The sequence below is a fragment of the Hemibagrus wyckioides genome, linkage group LG17 (assembly GCF_019097595.1).
Source record: "Hemibagrus wyckioides isolate EC202008001 linkage group LG17, SWU_Hwy_1.0, whole genome shotgun sequence".
NCBI lineage: Eukaryota > Metazoa > Chordata > Actinopteri > Siluriformes > Bagridae > Hemibagrus > Hemibagrus wyckioides.
The window spans coordinates 8,791,717-8,805,517 of NC_080726.1; the positions used below are offsets into that span (position 1 = coordinate 8,791,717).

The 13,801-nt window shown below is 39.3% G+C and overlaps 1 protein-coding gene across 1 annotated transcript; it reads left to right on the forward strand.

The window, feature by feature from the left end:
* The first annotated feature begins 588 nt into the window (after window positions 1-588).
* sh3bp5la (SH3-binding domain protein 5-like, a) lies at window positions 589-12,002 on the forward strand. Its single transcript, XM_058414162.1, has 6 exons — window positions 589-1,286; window positions 1,393-1,455; window positions 3,367-3,495; window positions 3,685-3,843; window positions 6,765-6,938; window positions 7,708-12,002. The coding sequence occupies exons 1-6, from the start codon at window positions 1,026-1,028 to the stop codon at window positions 8,284-8,286; spliced, it is 1,365 nt and encodes a 454-aa protein (XP_058270145.1). The 5' UTR covers window positions 589-1,025; the 3' UTR covers window positions 8,287-12,002.
* The last annotated feature ends 1,799 nt before the right edge of the window (window positions 12,003-13,801 follow it).

Sequence of the window (13,801 nt, forward strand, 5' to 3'; positions counted from 1 at the left end):
GGCAATTACGCTCACCACAAAACCAACATGCCACCATATAGGTCATTGATTGATTCATTTAGGTAGGTGATAAGGTAGCTGGAAAAAAACATACACGACCTGGAAAGACCGTACCAGCTTCATCAGCTTGGGTCATCGGTACCTAGTCAGACCAAGCTGGATCATCCAGCAGGTTGGTTTCTAGGCAAGCTGCATTTGTTTGTCTTTCTACTCTAAGCATAAGGGAATAGCTGTTTATAGCTGCTTGTTTAACTTGTTTAACAACTATGGAGTTTGATGAAGCAGTTTAATTAAGAAAAAGGGGATGTTTGGCAAACTGCAGTGGTGTAAGAGGAATAAAACACGTTGGGACTTGGACTGTTCTAGTCCAGGGTGGTAAACAAAATCCACCATCCTGTCACTGGTTATATTCTTATAACAGTGTTTTCTTCCTTGCTTAATTTTCATATGACCTAAATGCATTTGTAGGTGGGAAATAAACAGTACTGAGTGACTCAGATACGAACCACACACACTCTCAAACTAACTTTTTCATCGAATCGTGACACACGAGTCGAAAAGCGTCAGCGTTCGTCATCGGTCTACGGAAGCCGAGCTGCCCACGCACGCACTCCTACGCGTTTTCGAATTAACGTTACTTTTCACTCCTCTGTATTATTATTATTATTTTTTTTTTTTAGCTAGCATTGTGCAGACATTATGGTAAAAAAAACTTGCGTGTTTTTTCAGGGTGTGGATTACATATAGATAGTTCAGCAGCATTACAGACCACGGGAGTATGGTCGTCGGATTTGTAAAAATATATGTTTGTAAGTCAGCTGGCTAGCACTGGGCAGCTAGCTGATAAAGGATAGGAGGAGGGAGGAGAAAACATAACCATGTATTAGTGTTGCATCTACTGGATGTAAAGGTTAGATAGCTGACGTTAATTTAATCGATATTGGTTCTTATAATCATTTTTGCTCGATAGCTAAAGAGTTTCGTATCGATTCGCATTGCATTCTGGTCCCAGCCAGCAGAAGAACATGGAGCTCGAGCAGACTGGCTTGAGAGAGAATCCTCCCGGTTCTGTGGCTGTTCACAAAACGGAAAACTGTGAGGAAAGTCTTGGAGACAGAATAGAAGATTGTGGTTTGCAAGATTGTAAAGGCAGAGCCGTCGATGGAGAGTCTGCGAAATCGGAAGAGACTGAAATGTGTGTGCATCAACAACAACAACAACAACAGCTGCCAGAGACAGATGTGCATAAGAAGCAGCCTGAAGAGGAGCTGGACCCCAGGATACAGGTACCAGAGAAATAACTCCCAGGTTCTGATGTATTTATTTGAGATTGTTCAGATTGACTGGGTGAATATTTTACTGGATAACTTTGGATGATTTTGCTTCATCAAGGAGGAGCTGGAGCATCTGAATGAAGCCAGTGAGGAGATCAACCAGCTGGAGCTGCGATTAGAGGTAACATCATTACCATAATCTGTCAATTTATAATATATAAAATGTCACAAACACTAAAGTGTCAGTTTTGAGCTGCGCTGAAAAGAAGAATAACACTGCGGTAAAAGTTAACTCTATAAGTGTAATAGAAAAAGCAAAATAATCAACAAAGATTTCTCAGAGACACTACTAACAAAATCCTGGGTAGGACTTCCCTTTGCTCTAAAAACAGCTTCAATTCTTTTCTTTGTGGCATGGATATACACTATATTGGCTAAAGTTTTGGGACATCTGCCTTCACATGAATGTAATATGAAGTTGGCCCGACTTTTGCAGCTATAACAGCTTCAAATCTTCTGGGAAGGCTTTCCACAAGGTTTAGGAGTGTGTTTATGGGAATTTTTGACCATTCCTCTAGAAGCACATTTGTGAGGTCAGGCACTGATGTTGGACGAGAAGGTCTAGTTCGCAGTCTCTACTCTAATTCATCCCAAAGGTGTTCTATCGGTTTATGGTTAAACCTCTTCCATGTCTTTATGGACCTTGCTTTGTGCACTGGTGTGCAGTCATGTTGGAACAGGAAGGGGTCATCCCCAAACTGTTCCCACAAAGTTGGGAGCATGGAGTTCCTTTCACTGGAACTGTTTTTGAGGGATGTCCCAAAACTTTTGCCAATTTAGTGTACAAGATGTTAAACATTCCCTTGTTTTTTTCCATTTCCTATGTTTTATTTTCATGTTGTGAATCTCCTGTTCTACCACATCCCAAAGATATTCTATTGGATTTAGATCTGGTAACTGGGTCACTGAAGAAGCTTGAACTCATTGTCAAATTCATGAAACCGGTTTGAGTTGACAATTACTTTGTGACATAGTGCATTATCATGCTAGATATAGCCATTAGAAGATGGTAAATTGTCTCCATGAAGGAATGGACTGATGATTGATTGGTATTAACAGGTCCAGTGTGTGTTAAGAAAATATTCCCCATTCCGTTACACCCCCTCTGCCTGCCTGAACTGTTGTCTCAAGACAGGTTGGATCAGGAGAAATCAAGCCTCGGCTTTCTGTTCTTGGATGACAGAAGTGGAATCTGACATGTCTTTTTTTCTGTTGTAGAGCATCCACCTCAAGTTTCAATGTGTTGTGTATTCTGAGATGCTTTTCTTGTACAGAGTGGTTATCTGAGATGCTATAGCTTTTCTATCAGCTCAAACCAGTCTGGAGACTCTAGAGACAAAAAAATCCCAGGAGATCATCAGTTATAGAAATATTCAGACCAGCCCATCCGGCAAAAACACACATGCCACAGTCCAAATCAGATCACATTTATCCCCCATTGTAATGGTTGATGTGAACTTTACTCAAAGCTGCTGACTCACATCTGCATGATTTTATGCGGAGCAACCTCTGCCATACGATTGGCTGATTAAATAATTGCATGAATGAATAGGTATACATGTGTTCCAAAGAGCATTATTATGAGTGTGCATATATCCGTAAAGATATATACCATCTCAGTCTTTGCAGCTGAACCTTATTGAAAGCCAGTAGACAGTCCACATCTGCAAACAGACTATTTTAGAACTTGAAATGTTGTATATAGAGAAAAGGTACAAGATCATTTGAGAATGTCTTGAATGCTTTAGACATTAGACATAGAGATGTGCTGCTGTTATTTTCTGCAAGGGAGTCTTCACTGGATATCATTTGTTTGAATGCGCTACAAAAACATTTGTGGAAACCTGCATAGGTTTAAACACAAAACATCACACTTTGCATGTGTTACTGATGTTATTTAGAAATTTTTCCATGACAGAAACTTGGAATACAGTACATAATGAATACATTTCTGAAACATAATGCAGATCAAACAGCACACAGTTGTTTATGCATTAATATATGATTTTATGTTTATATTTTGCCCCTTCAGGAAGAGAGGTCAAGCTACAGGAAAATATTTACTGATTCAGCCAGGAAGCTCAATGCACTAAGCTCTCAACTGGGCTCTTGCATTGAGAAAGCCAGACCGTACTATGAGGCCCGGAGATCAGCTAAAGAGGTACTTTTAATTTTAATGATGTCTTTGTGAATGAATGCATCTGTGAGAACAAGCTTCAATACTCAGAATATTTAAGCTTAACTGTGAAAGAACTTCCAGGAGAGATTCTTTGCTGTATCATTTGATTACTCCTACTCAACTTGGCCCTGTCTCTCTTAATGCTTTCTGATTTTGTTATGTACCTCTTAGGCCCAGCAGGAGACCCAGAAGGCTGCGCTTAGATACGAGCGGGCTGTTTCCATGCACACGGCTGCACGGGAGATGGTGTATGTGGCTGAACAGGGCCTTGGAGCAGATAAGACTCTTGATCAAACCTGGCAAGAGATGCTCAATCATGCCACTGCCAAAGTATTTACCATACAATCTACACTACCTTTTATTAGAGTACACATTGGGGTGGGCATTAGGACAATAAATATCATATTATGGCACTTTATGGCATTTCTTCAATACACAATATGTATATATATATATATATATATATATATATAGTGTGTGTTATATACATACACACTATATTGCCAAAAGTATTCGCTCACCTGCCTTGACTCGCATATGAACTTAAGTGACATCCCATTCCTAATCCATAGGGTTCAATATGACGTTGGTCCACCCTTTGCAGCTATAACAGCTTCAACTCTTCTGGGAAGGCTGTCCACAAGGTTTAGGAGTGTGTTTGTGGGAATTTTTGACCATTCTTCCAGAAGCGCATTTGTGAGGTCACACACTGATGTTGGACGAGAAGGCCTGGCTCTCAGTCTCCGCTCTAATTCATCCCAAAGGTGTTCTATCGGGTTGAGGTCAGGACTCTGTGCAGGCCAGTCAAGTTCATCCACACCAGACTCTGTCATCCATGTCTTTATGGACCTTGCTTTGTGCACTGGTGCACAGTCATGTTGGAAGAGGAAGGGGCCAGCTCCAAACTGTTCCCACAAAGTTGGGAGCATGGAATTGTCCAAAATGTCTTGGTATGCTGAAGCATTCAGAGTTCCTTTCACTGGAACTAAGGGGCCAAGCCCAGCTCCTGAAAAACAACCCCACACCATAATCCCCCCTCCACCAAACTTTACACTTGGCACAATGCAGTCAGACAAGTACCGTTCTCCTGGCAACCGCAAAACCCAGACTCGTCCATCAGATTGCCAGATGGAGAAGCGCGATTCGTCACTCCAGAGAACGCGTCTCCACTGCTCTAGTGTCCAGTGGCGGCGTGCTTTACACCACTGCATCCGACGCTTTGCATTGCACTTGGTGATGTATGGCTTGGATGCAGCTGCTCGGCCATGGAAACCCATTCCATGAAGCTCTCTGCGCACTGTTCTTGAGCTAATCTGAAGGCCACATGAAGTTTGGAGGTCTGTAGCGATTGACTCTGCAGAAAGTTGGCGACCTCTTCGCACTATGCGCCTCAGCATCCGCTGACCCCGCTCCATCAGTTTACGTGGCCTACCACTTCGTGGTTGAGTTGCTGTCGTTCCCAAACACTTCCACGTTCTTATAATACAGCTGACAGTTGACTGTGGAATATTTAGGAGCGAGGAAATTTCACGACTGGATTTGTTGCACAGGAGGCATCCTATCACAGTTCCACGCTGGAATTCACTGAGCTCCTGAGAGCGACCCATTCTTTCACAAATGTTTGTAAAAACAGTCTGCATGCCTAGGTGCTTGATTTTATACACCTGTGGCCATGGAAGTGATTGGAACACCTGATTCTGATTATTTGGATGGGTGAGCGAGTACTTTTGGCAATATAGTGTGTGTATATATATATATATATATGTATATGTATATGTATGTGTATATATATATATATATATATATATATATATATATATATATATATATATATATATATATATATATATAATTATATAATATGAAGATTATCTCACAAAATACACCGACCAGGCATGACATTATGAGCACTGACAGGTGGTCTGTGTGTCTGTGTGATCTGATCCAACAGACGAGCTACTGTTTCTCAAATTGCTGAAGAAGTTAATGCTGGTTCTGATAGAAAGGTGTCAGAACACACAGTGCATGATGGGTTAGGGCTGTTCTGGCAGCAAAAGGGGGGCCATCACAATATTAGGCAGGTGGTCATAATGTTATACCTGATTGGTGTATATTGTGAAAGCTATTGTAATCTTCATAAAGCTCAACCCTATTGTATACCCTTGTTAGTTTGTCCAATGTCCAGACCTGCCCATAATCAAGCCTTGACTTTAGCCTGGTTTTATTTCTTTCCTTGGCTACACAAAGTGTGAAAAACAGCTGCTTAAACAGACGACAGAAAAAGTATATATGTGGTTGTTTGAGGAAAGATCCTGGCTTTACACATTGTAATTGGACCTTTCTCCTGAGTGAAATGCAAATAAGCTTGCTAGTGTGTGGGAAGTCTGCCAGCTGTCAGCATGGCATGAGTAGGAGATTATATTTATACCACTGAACATGCTTATTTCTGATAAGCTGGTAGCCTTTCATTATCGGTACACCACTCATAATTAATGGCTGCTGTAAAACAATGCATTTAACACAGTGTAAGCGTGATGCAATCTAACCATGACAGTGAGTATAAATAGCATTTTTAGACAATAGTCTAGTCATCACTATCGCCTCCTCTGTCATGGTGCTAGGCAAAACCTTTTGGAGCCGATCCGATTACTTTTTATCGCATTCTAAATTCAATGCATGTTCCGAGCGTTTCGCACCAGATTTAGTCCAAGCATGATTGGATTACTGGAGATGTTTAATTCATGGTGGAAATGGGTCTGTGTGTGCATAATTTAGGGCTCTATTATTGTTCTATTCATGAGCATATTTTGATCTGAAATTGATGTGGGGAAAAAAACCCATCCCAGGCAGTACAAAAGAAGAACAACATGACGAAGGGAAACCAAAATATTTCACTGAAAAGTGAAAGACACCTTGTAAGTATCACAGGATTGGTGACTGTGATAGTGTTTCTGTGTAAGCCTTTGAAATGTAACCATGACAATGATTATAAATGGCAGTGTAGACCTACATTTACTCATCACTATCACCTCCACTGTCATGCTGCTAGATAAAAATAGCCTGATGGTTTCTCCCTGTGGTGAAAAAGCTATATGATCATGATTGCATTACTGAAAATACATGTCAGTGCATGGTTTATGCCCTGGCTCTGGATGTCCCAGCTCTAAAATGTTCTGATTGCATAAAAATTGCTTTGAGACACCCGTGTTGAGAGTCAGTAAAATGATCTGGTCTGTTTTCGCTTTTAACAGGTAAATGAGGCTGAGGATGAGCGGTTGCGGAGCGAAAGAGAGCACATGCGTGTCACCCAGCAGTGTCAGGCAGCAGAAGCTCGTGTACAGACCCTGCAGAAATCCCTCAAGAGGACCATTATCAAGTCCAAGCCTTACTTCGAACTCAAAGTCCAGTTTAATTCCATATTGGAGGTCAGTTAGATTTCATGATGCACTTTGCTAACATGATTAAACAGTATTTGCATATTGAGATTCATATACAGATCAAGAGATTGAAGGATAAAGTGGTTATTGAGTATGATTGGAAGAGATTCATATACAAACCCTGAACACTATTTAGTGTTAGAAATGGTGAGGGGTCCACAAACTTTTGCTATGTAGATTAATTCTGTATTTTATCCATGCACAAGTTCTCATTTCTTTACATAGTACATGTAGTGGAAAAACATTCAAACCCGGACAGCACCGGCAGTGTCAAATATAGAATATAGCTGAGAAAATCCCTGATGTGTCAGTGAAAAGTAACAGACAGCTCACACTTTGATGACTAGCTAAACAGCTAGAACGCTTGTTTTATTGTGTATTATGTAAACTAAGAAAGGTTATTTTTCTCGTTTATGATTATGTAATATTGAGCAGATTTGCCTATTGCATGCAGTGTATTGAAAGCAATGAATCAGTGCATGGAATAAATTAGTATATCAGAATAAATCAGTTGATTATATGCATTATGTATATATAAGATGTATTGCAGTTATGTTGGAAATAGCAACATCTTTGGTAATAAAATTAAGTAACTATATTTGAACCACAGTTTTCTTCAGTGCAGAGATACAAAGTTTGTGATTTGATTATTTTGGTAAACATATTCCGTTTTGCTGCATAAACATTTGTCATCTCCCCCCTCATATTTGGGCAAGCCGAGCCGAACGTACTGAGACTTGTTGTATCATGTTTGCAGGAGCACAAATTGAAGGTAACTCAGTTAGAAGAGCGTGTGAGTGAAGTGAAGAAGCATTACTCCTACACTCTGCAGCGCTTGGAGAAAATCAGCGAGGAGATCCATGCCCAGAGAGGACCGGACCATTCTGAGAACGGATCTGCAACATCCTTCAAAACACGCAGTCCTCCTATAGGAGCCGAGGCGGTAATCCCGACGAGTATTGAGGGTGGACACTGTGGAGGCCACAATAAGTCAAGTGAATGGGTGGACAGCCAAGAGGCTAAGACACAAGAGTGGGTGGAGAGACATAGGGAGTCCGGTTGGTGGGAGGGAGGGAAACAGAGACCGACATCTGGAGTGTTCTCAGACTCCACTTCTGTTTTTAGCTTTAAAACCATTGCTTCTGATTTGGAGAAATGCGACTCTGTTGAGCATCTCGGCCAGCTGAGTGACTCTGTTAGTCTGTCTGGAGAAGAGGAGGAAAGGGGGAAAGAAGGGGATGAGATTAGACGAGTGGACCAAGAAAATGTTAAAAAGTTGGAGATTGAGAAACAAGAGCAGCTCATCAAGCAGCATCACAGGAGTGTGAGTTTGTGAGTAAGGCTCGCCTAAGGCTCACATGAAGGGGAAGATTCGAGTAGGAGTGGACAATTTGGTGATACTTGAAGACATTTCCACAGTACACAACATGTATCCTGATATTTATCAATGATAGCAGCTAAATGGTACTCAAATTTGAACAGAAAGAACCAGTGCAAACAAGGCAATGCTTTTAATGTTATTTTTAAGTGCAAAATGATGTAACATTGGAATGAAGGAACAATTGAAAACTCCTTCATCTTCAGTAGCTGCTTAATCCTGCAAAGGGTTGAAGAGGATCTGTGAACAGTTGGAGCACACCCTGGATGGAAAAGCAGTCCATCGCTGGAGACCATGTATACACACACACACACACACACACACACACACACACACACACAGAAATACAGGGAGAGTGTGAAAAGTCTCATACTAAGAAGTGATGTCTAATCAGTTCCTTGTTCCTGTGAGCAACAATATCACAATATGCTTTTCTGAAAGTATGACGAATGTTGCCTATACTTTAAACAGTGACCAAATCCATTGTAAATCATCAGGTTGCGAGATTCTATTAACATATTGTTATATTATCTAGTCTTGTGTTCCAGCAGAACAAACAAGAGAAGACCTTCTTAATCTAGTTTTAAACTAGGATAATATAGTGCAGTTCAGTCTCCGTGTCTAGGGCCACAATATGTCCGAATTGAATTTAGCAGCATGAGAAACAATGTCCAACATTTGAAATAGTTATCATAGCTGTTGCACCGCATATATTTCTTTTAAGCCGGATTTGAGCAGCACTGTCCCTCTCTTTATCAATTTTTCCCATCTGTCAGAAGATTGGCCCTATAATTGCACTTTGCATCAGGAAAGGTGTTCGAAAGAAATGGACCTCTCCTGAATAGCTTTGATGAGTGATGAGAGATGGAATTAAACCCAGCTCCAGTCTAATGAAACCGAATCCAGTGTAATTTTGTGCAACGGATCAGCAGGTAATTAGAATGCAGTGGCAAGCACACTCGTTTTGCAATATATTATGAAAGGTGAGATGTTAAAAGACCCCCTGGGATGCTGAGGTTGTTGTTGTTGCTGAGAGTAACAGCAGAATTTGTAAATTAATGCATGAAAAAAAAATTGAACATAAAAGATCATTACCGCTTTCAGATATCACACGGCGTCTCGGATAATTTTAAGAGGAGACACAATGCAGGTAATTTGCATAAAACGCATAGCACAAAACTGATACCGACAGGAGGAAAGATGAAAAAAGACAATACAGCAATCCAAAAAAATATTGACCATATATATAAAAAAAAAAAATTAAATAATTATCAAAATATAATACTAATGAAAATAATTTCATAATAACAATAATTTAAATTAAAATAAAAAAGTATTTTATTTTTTTCTTGCATTTATTATTTTAATGCATTTTATCTGTACAAGGCTTACATGACATTGTAAAGCCTAGTTTATAAGTAGTAAAAAATTAAAAATCTGGTATTAAATTAGCAATTGCCCTCAGAGTTTAGTTTATTTAGAAAGCTTTTTTTAATGTAAAATGGTATTTAAAAAACATTAATATGATTGGACCTGACTGACCAGGCTAGACGAACACTTTAAATGATAGCTGCTAAACAGCAATAAACAGCCGCCTCAATAATTACCACTGAAGTCAATTTACACCTCTTTAACCCAGACAAACTTAAGGTCATCAAGCTGTAAAATATTTTTTCCGTTCCCATCAGCTGCAGAACACAAGACCTTGGGAATGATGAGTGTGAGATTTACTTTTGATTGATAAAGTATGATTGCTGAAGACATATTTATTAGGGATGTGAACCTCAGGTTTCCCATAAGAAAAGATACAATATAGATGATGCCGATGAATCTCCTATAGCATATGATTTCAGTTCATAAGACACGGATTCGATATCTGACGATGCCTCTGAATTTATAGCATGAATTTACAATATGGTACGATTTGCTGTAGTAGCATCTGAGCGATTTTGTTCAGAACTTTGTGCTGGATTCTGTGGTACACCTTGGAATGCTAATGAAGTTGAGAAGAAGTGTCTTAATTATCAGAGTTATAAACAAATCAACTTCATCACCAATACATTTCAGTTTACAGATATGAATTACTTCACACACCATTTGTCTGTCCCTTTTTAAATAATAATCGATTTATGATCGTGTTTTCAATTTCTTTCAGTCATTGCCTTTTAAATCTTTTATTTACTTCCCTAATATTTATCTTAGTGTTCTGACTGACATGAATTAGTTTACCTTTTGAATACGTACAACACAACACTCATTCCCTTTTTTCCCCTTTAATTGCAATCTTCGACATACAGACTCCTTGAACTGCATAGTAATAAACAAACCCTCAACAATTTCCCTCAAAAGCAATACAGATTCACATGATTATCTTCATATCCGGTTTTTTGTGACTTGCTTCCTTTCTCACACTGCCCTTAAAGTCTGAATGAAGTTAGCCTTAAATGATTGCATCCTTTTTTTAAAAAAAAAAAATATATATATATTGTATATTATTCAAAATTAGCAGTCAGTTGATTATCAGGTTGCAGCTTAAATAGACTTATTCGTTTGTGTGGATCTACTGTATAAGATGTGCTGCTCAGTGGATTGCAAGAATTGTCCTTGCTTTATTATTGTATTCAGTTTATTCTAAGATTTTCTATTTCATTCAATGTTAATTTATTTTTATTCAGCAACAAAATGTTGTTTACAAGTTTTGATGTATCATTTCAAATATTAAGCAGACATTATAGTTAGAACTTGTGTTATGATACAGCTGACTTTTGATCAATAGTAACATTTTTTTATGTTACATACACTATATTGCCAAAAGATTTGGGACGTCTGCCTTTACATGCACATGAATGTAATATGGAGTTGTCCCGCCCTTTGCAGCTATAACAGCTTCAACTCTTCTGGGAAGGCTTTCCACAAGGTTTAGGAGTGTGTTTATGGGAATTTTTGACCATTCAACTAGAAACGCATTTGTGAGGTCAGGCACTGATGATGGAGGAGATGGCTCGCAGTCTCTGCTCTAATTTATCCCAAAGATGTTTTATCTTTTCGAGGTGCAGGCCAGTCAAGTTCCTCCACACCAAACTCGCTCATCCATGTCTTTATGGACCTTGCTTGGAAGGGCCCCATCCCCAAACTGTTCCCACAAAGTTGGGAGCATGAAATTGTCCAAAATGTCTTAGTATGCTGAAGCATTAGGAGTTCCTTTCACTGAAACCAACCCCTGAAAAACAACACCTAGATCCAATGATTCGGAGGGGTGTCCCAAAACTTTTGGCAATATAGTGTAGCTACGATCATCTTAAATATGTATTTCTCAATGCTAGATTATTGTTTCCTTGAATAGCGTTTCTATATTTTGTTTTTATACCTGTAAAGATTGTTCTTCATGAAGATGAAAGATGCGTATGCATTGTCTGAAGGAACAATACGTTTATTGCATTATACGTATATTCTATGTATAACATATAAGTTTCATGCAATCGAGTTATCGCTTCCTCTCTCTGTTGTTCATGTGTGTAATTGTATTTTCAATGCAACAGTTCTTAGGTTTATTGACTTTCTCCTTTTCCCCAAGACATATGAACACATTTCGTCTAGCGTGCTACAGAATCTAATTGTATAGCTCAGATAAGCGTATTAATAAAAATGTTTAGTTACATCAGTGATAATGAGAATTGAGTCTGGTAAAATTATTAGCCAGTCCATAGATCAGGAATTATGATGGTCAGATGTGATTTTGCACTTCATGGAAATAAGAGCCACAGCAAATGATCTCAATGAATCGTGGTCATTATAAGGCTACACCATTGTTTTTGCTGACGAGATTAGTGACACATGGGTCCTGATCAGTTTCCTCAGAGATACTCTTGACCTCCTGCTTTGAAATCTGTAGTTTCAGATTGATGATTAAAAAGATCTCCCTTGTAAAGCCTGCATTCCGCACCCCATCACTGTCCTTCAGATGACCCTAATGCAGAGAAAGATACGTCTTTGCCAGTGGTCATGTGATGCTCCTCCTGAGTCGAGCTGTGTGCCTGAACAAGAAGTACAATGACAATGTCTTATCTCGCACATCTCACTCTTCTCTCTTATGACTCCTTGTGTATCCCCTGAGAGAGAGAGAGAGAGAGAGAGATGCAATATGGAGATCCAATATGGAGCCTGAGCGGAAATAAAGATGAAATTGCTGATGGATGTCTTCTCAGAGGGAATGTGAATGTAGTCTTCATCCAGTCGGCGATAACGAGGGCTGTTTCGTCTTGTGGAGAGACTGGGTGATGACATGATTGCAGCATAGGCAGACTATGCTAAAACAAAGATATCCGAAATGGTTCTTTATTATAATACAAGGGATTAAAGCATTACCTAAGAACCTTTTGAGTGATGGATCTTTAACCATGTTAGGTCCAAAAGAGAACTAAAGAAAAGTGCTACCTTTTTGCAGAAGGATTTTCATGGTGGAAAACAATTATTCAGTTTTTTGGGGGTCAAAATAAAATAAAACTTGAAAGAATCATGGACTGAAATATTCACTAGAAATTTTCTAGGATTTTAATAAAAAAGTTTAAGCTTCAATTTAGAGCTGCTCTGCATGTGTGATGCTCTGGCTGTGTGTCCAGATTTTTACACATGAGGTGGTCAAGGCCAGGGCCCATCTGCTTATGTGCAGGACAATGACATGCAAGAATAACTGATTTGTTTCTTAGGGCAAAATGAATGTCCATAAAATGACATTGGCAGGCAGCTTCCCCTAGGGTTCCACCCATGTGACCATATCCATGATTTATCTTGTTGGTTTGGGACCAAATGTCCTCATAGTGATGACATGATCTAAACTGGTTTCTATTAAAAACAGCTGACTCAAAAAGCTAAAAAAAAGATTTCACCAGGATACTGAGATTTAGTATTTGGTTTAGGTTGAATCATTTTAGCTTAATATACAGTAATATAACTTCATGTAAATGTTTTTTTTGTGGGATGTAAAATAATTCCATTGCACTTGATCATTAAGAAAAACTGGATTCTGGAGCAGAATCTTTATCTTCTACTCCTTAATTATTCATCAGCCGTGTGTATAAATAGATGATGAGATGAGGAAGATAAAGAGGAAGGAGCTGAGATCAGAAGAGCACACACCACTTTGAGACAAGAAATCTAGTAGAGTCCATAAGATCATCCAACCGCATTTCAGTCTGATGACCAGCTGGTAGAAAAATTTTTTACCAAGCAGGTCGATGCTGAAGGAAAGCTACGCACACCACGTCCTCGTGTGACGTCGCAAGTGAGTGAGACGGATCCTTTTGCTTCCCCATCCGTATCCTGCAAGTCCCGCCTCTCTTATTATAAAACAGCTCGCTGATTGGATAGACGATACGTCCATCAATATAAGAACACAATCGAGTCCTGACTTAGGGGGCGGTGTTTCTAGCAGGACGGGTGGAATTAAGAAGGTAGAGAGAGAGAGAGAGAGAGA

Excerpts from the sequence above, each read along its gene's own strand:
- sh3bp5la (XM_058414162.1), top strand. The coding sequence starts at position 1,026 with ATGGAGCTCGAGCAGACTGGCTTGAGAGAGAATCCTCCCGGTTCTGTG. Across the intron at positions 1,287-1,392 it reads AGCTGGACCCCAGGATACAG|GAGGAGCTGGAGCATCTGAA; the intron begins GTACCAGAGAAA and ends TGCTTCATCAAG. Across the intron at positions 1,456-3,366 it reads AGCTGGAGCTGCGATTAGAG|GAAGAGAGGTCAAGCTACAG; the intron begins GTAACATCATTA and ends TTGCCCCTTCAG.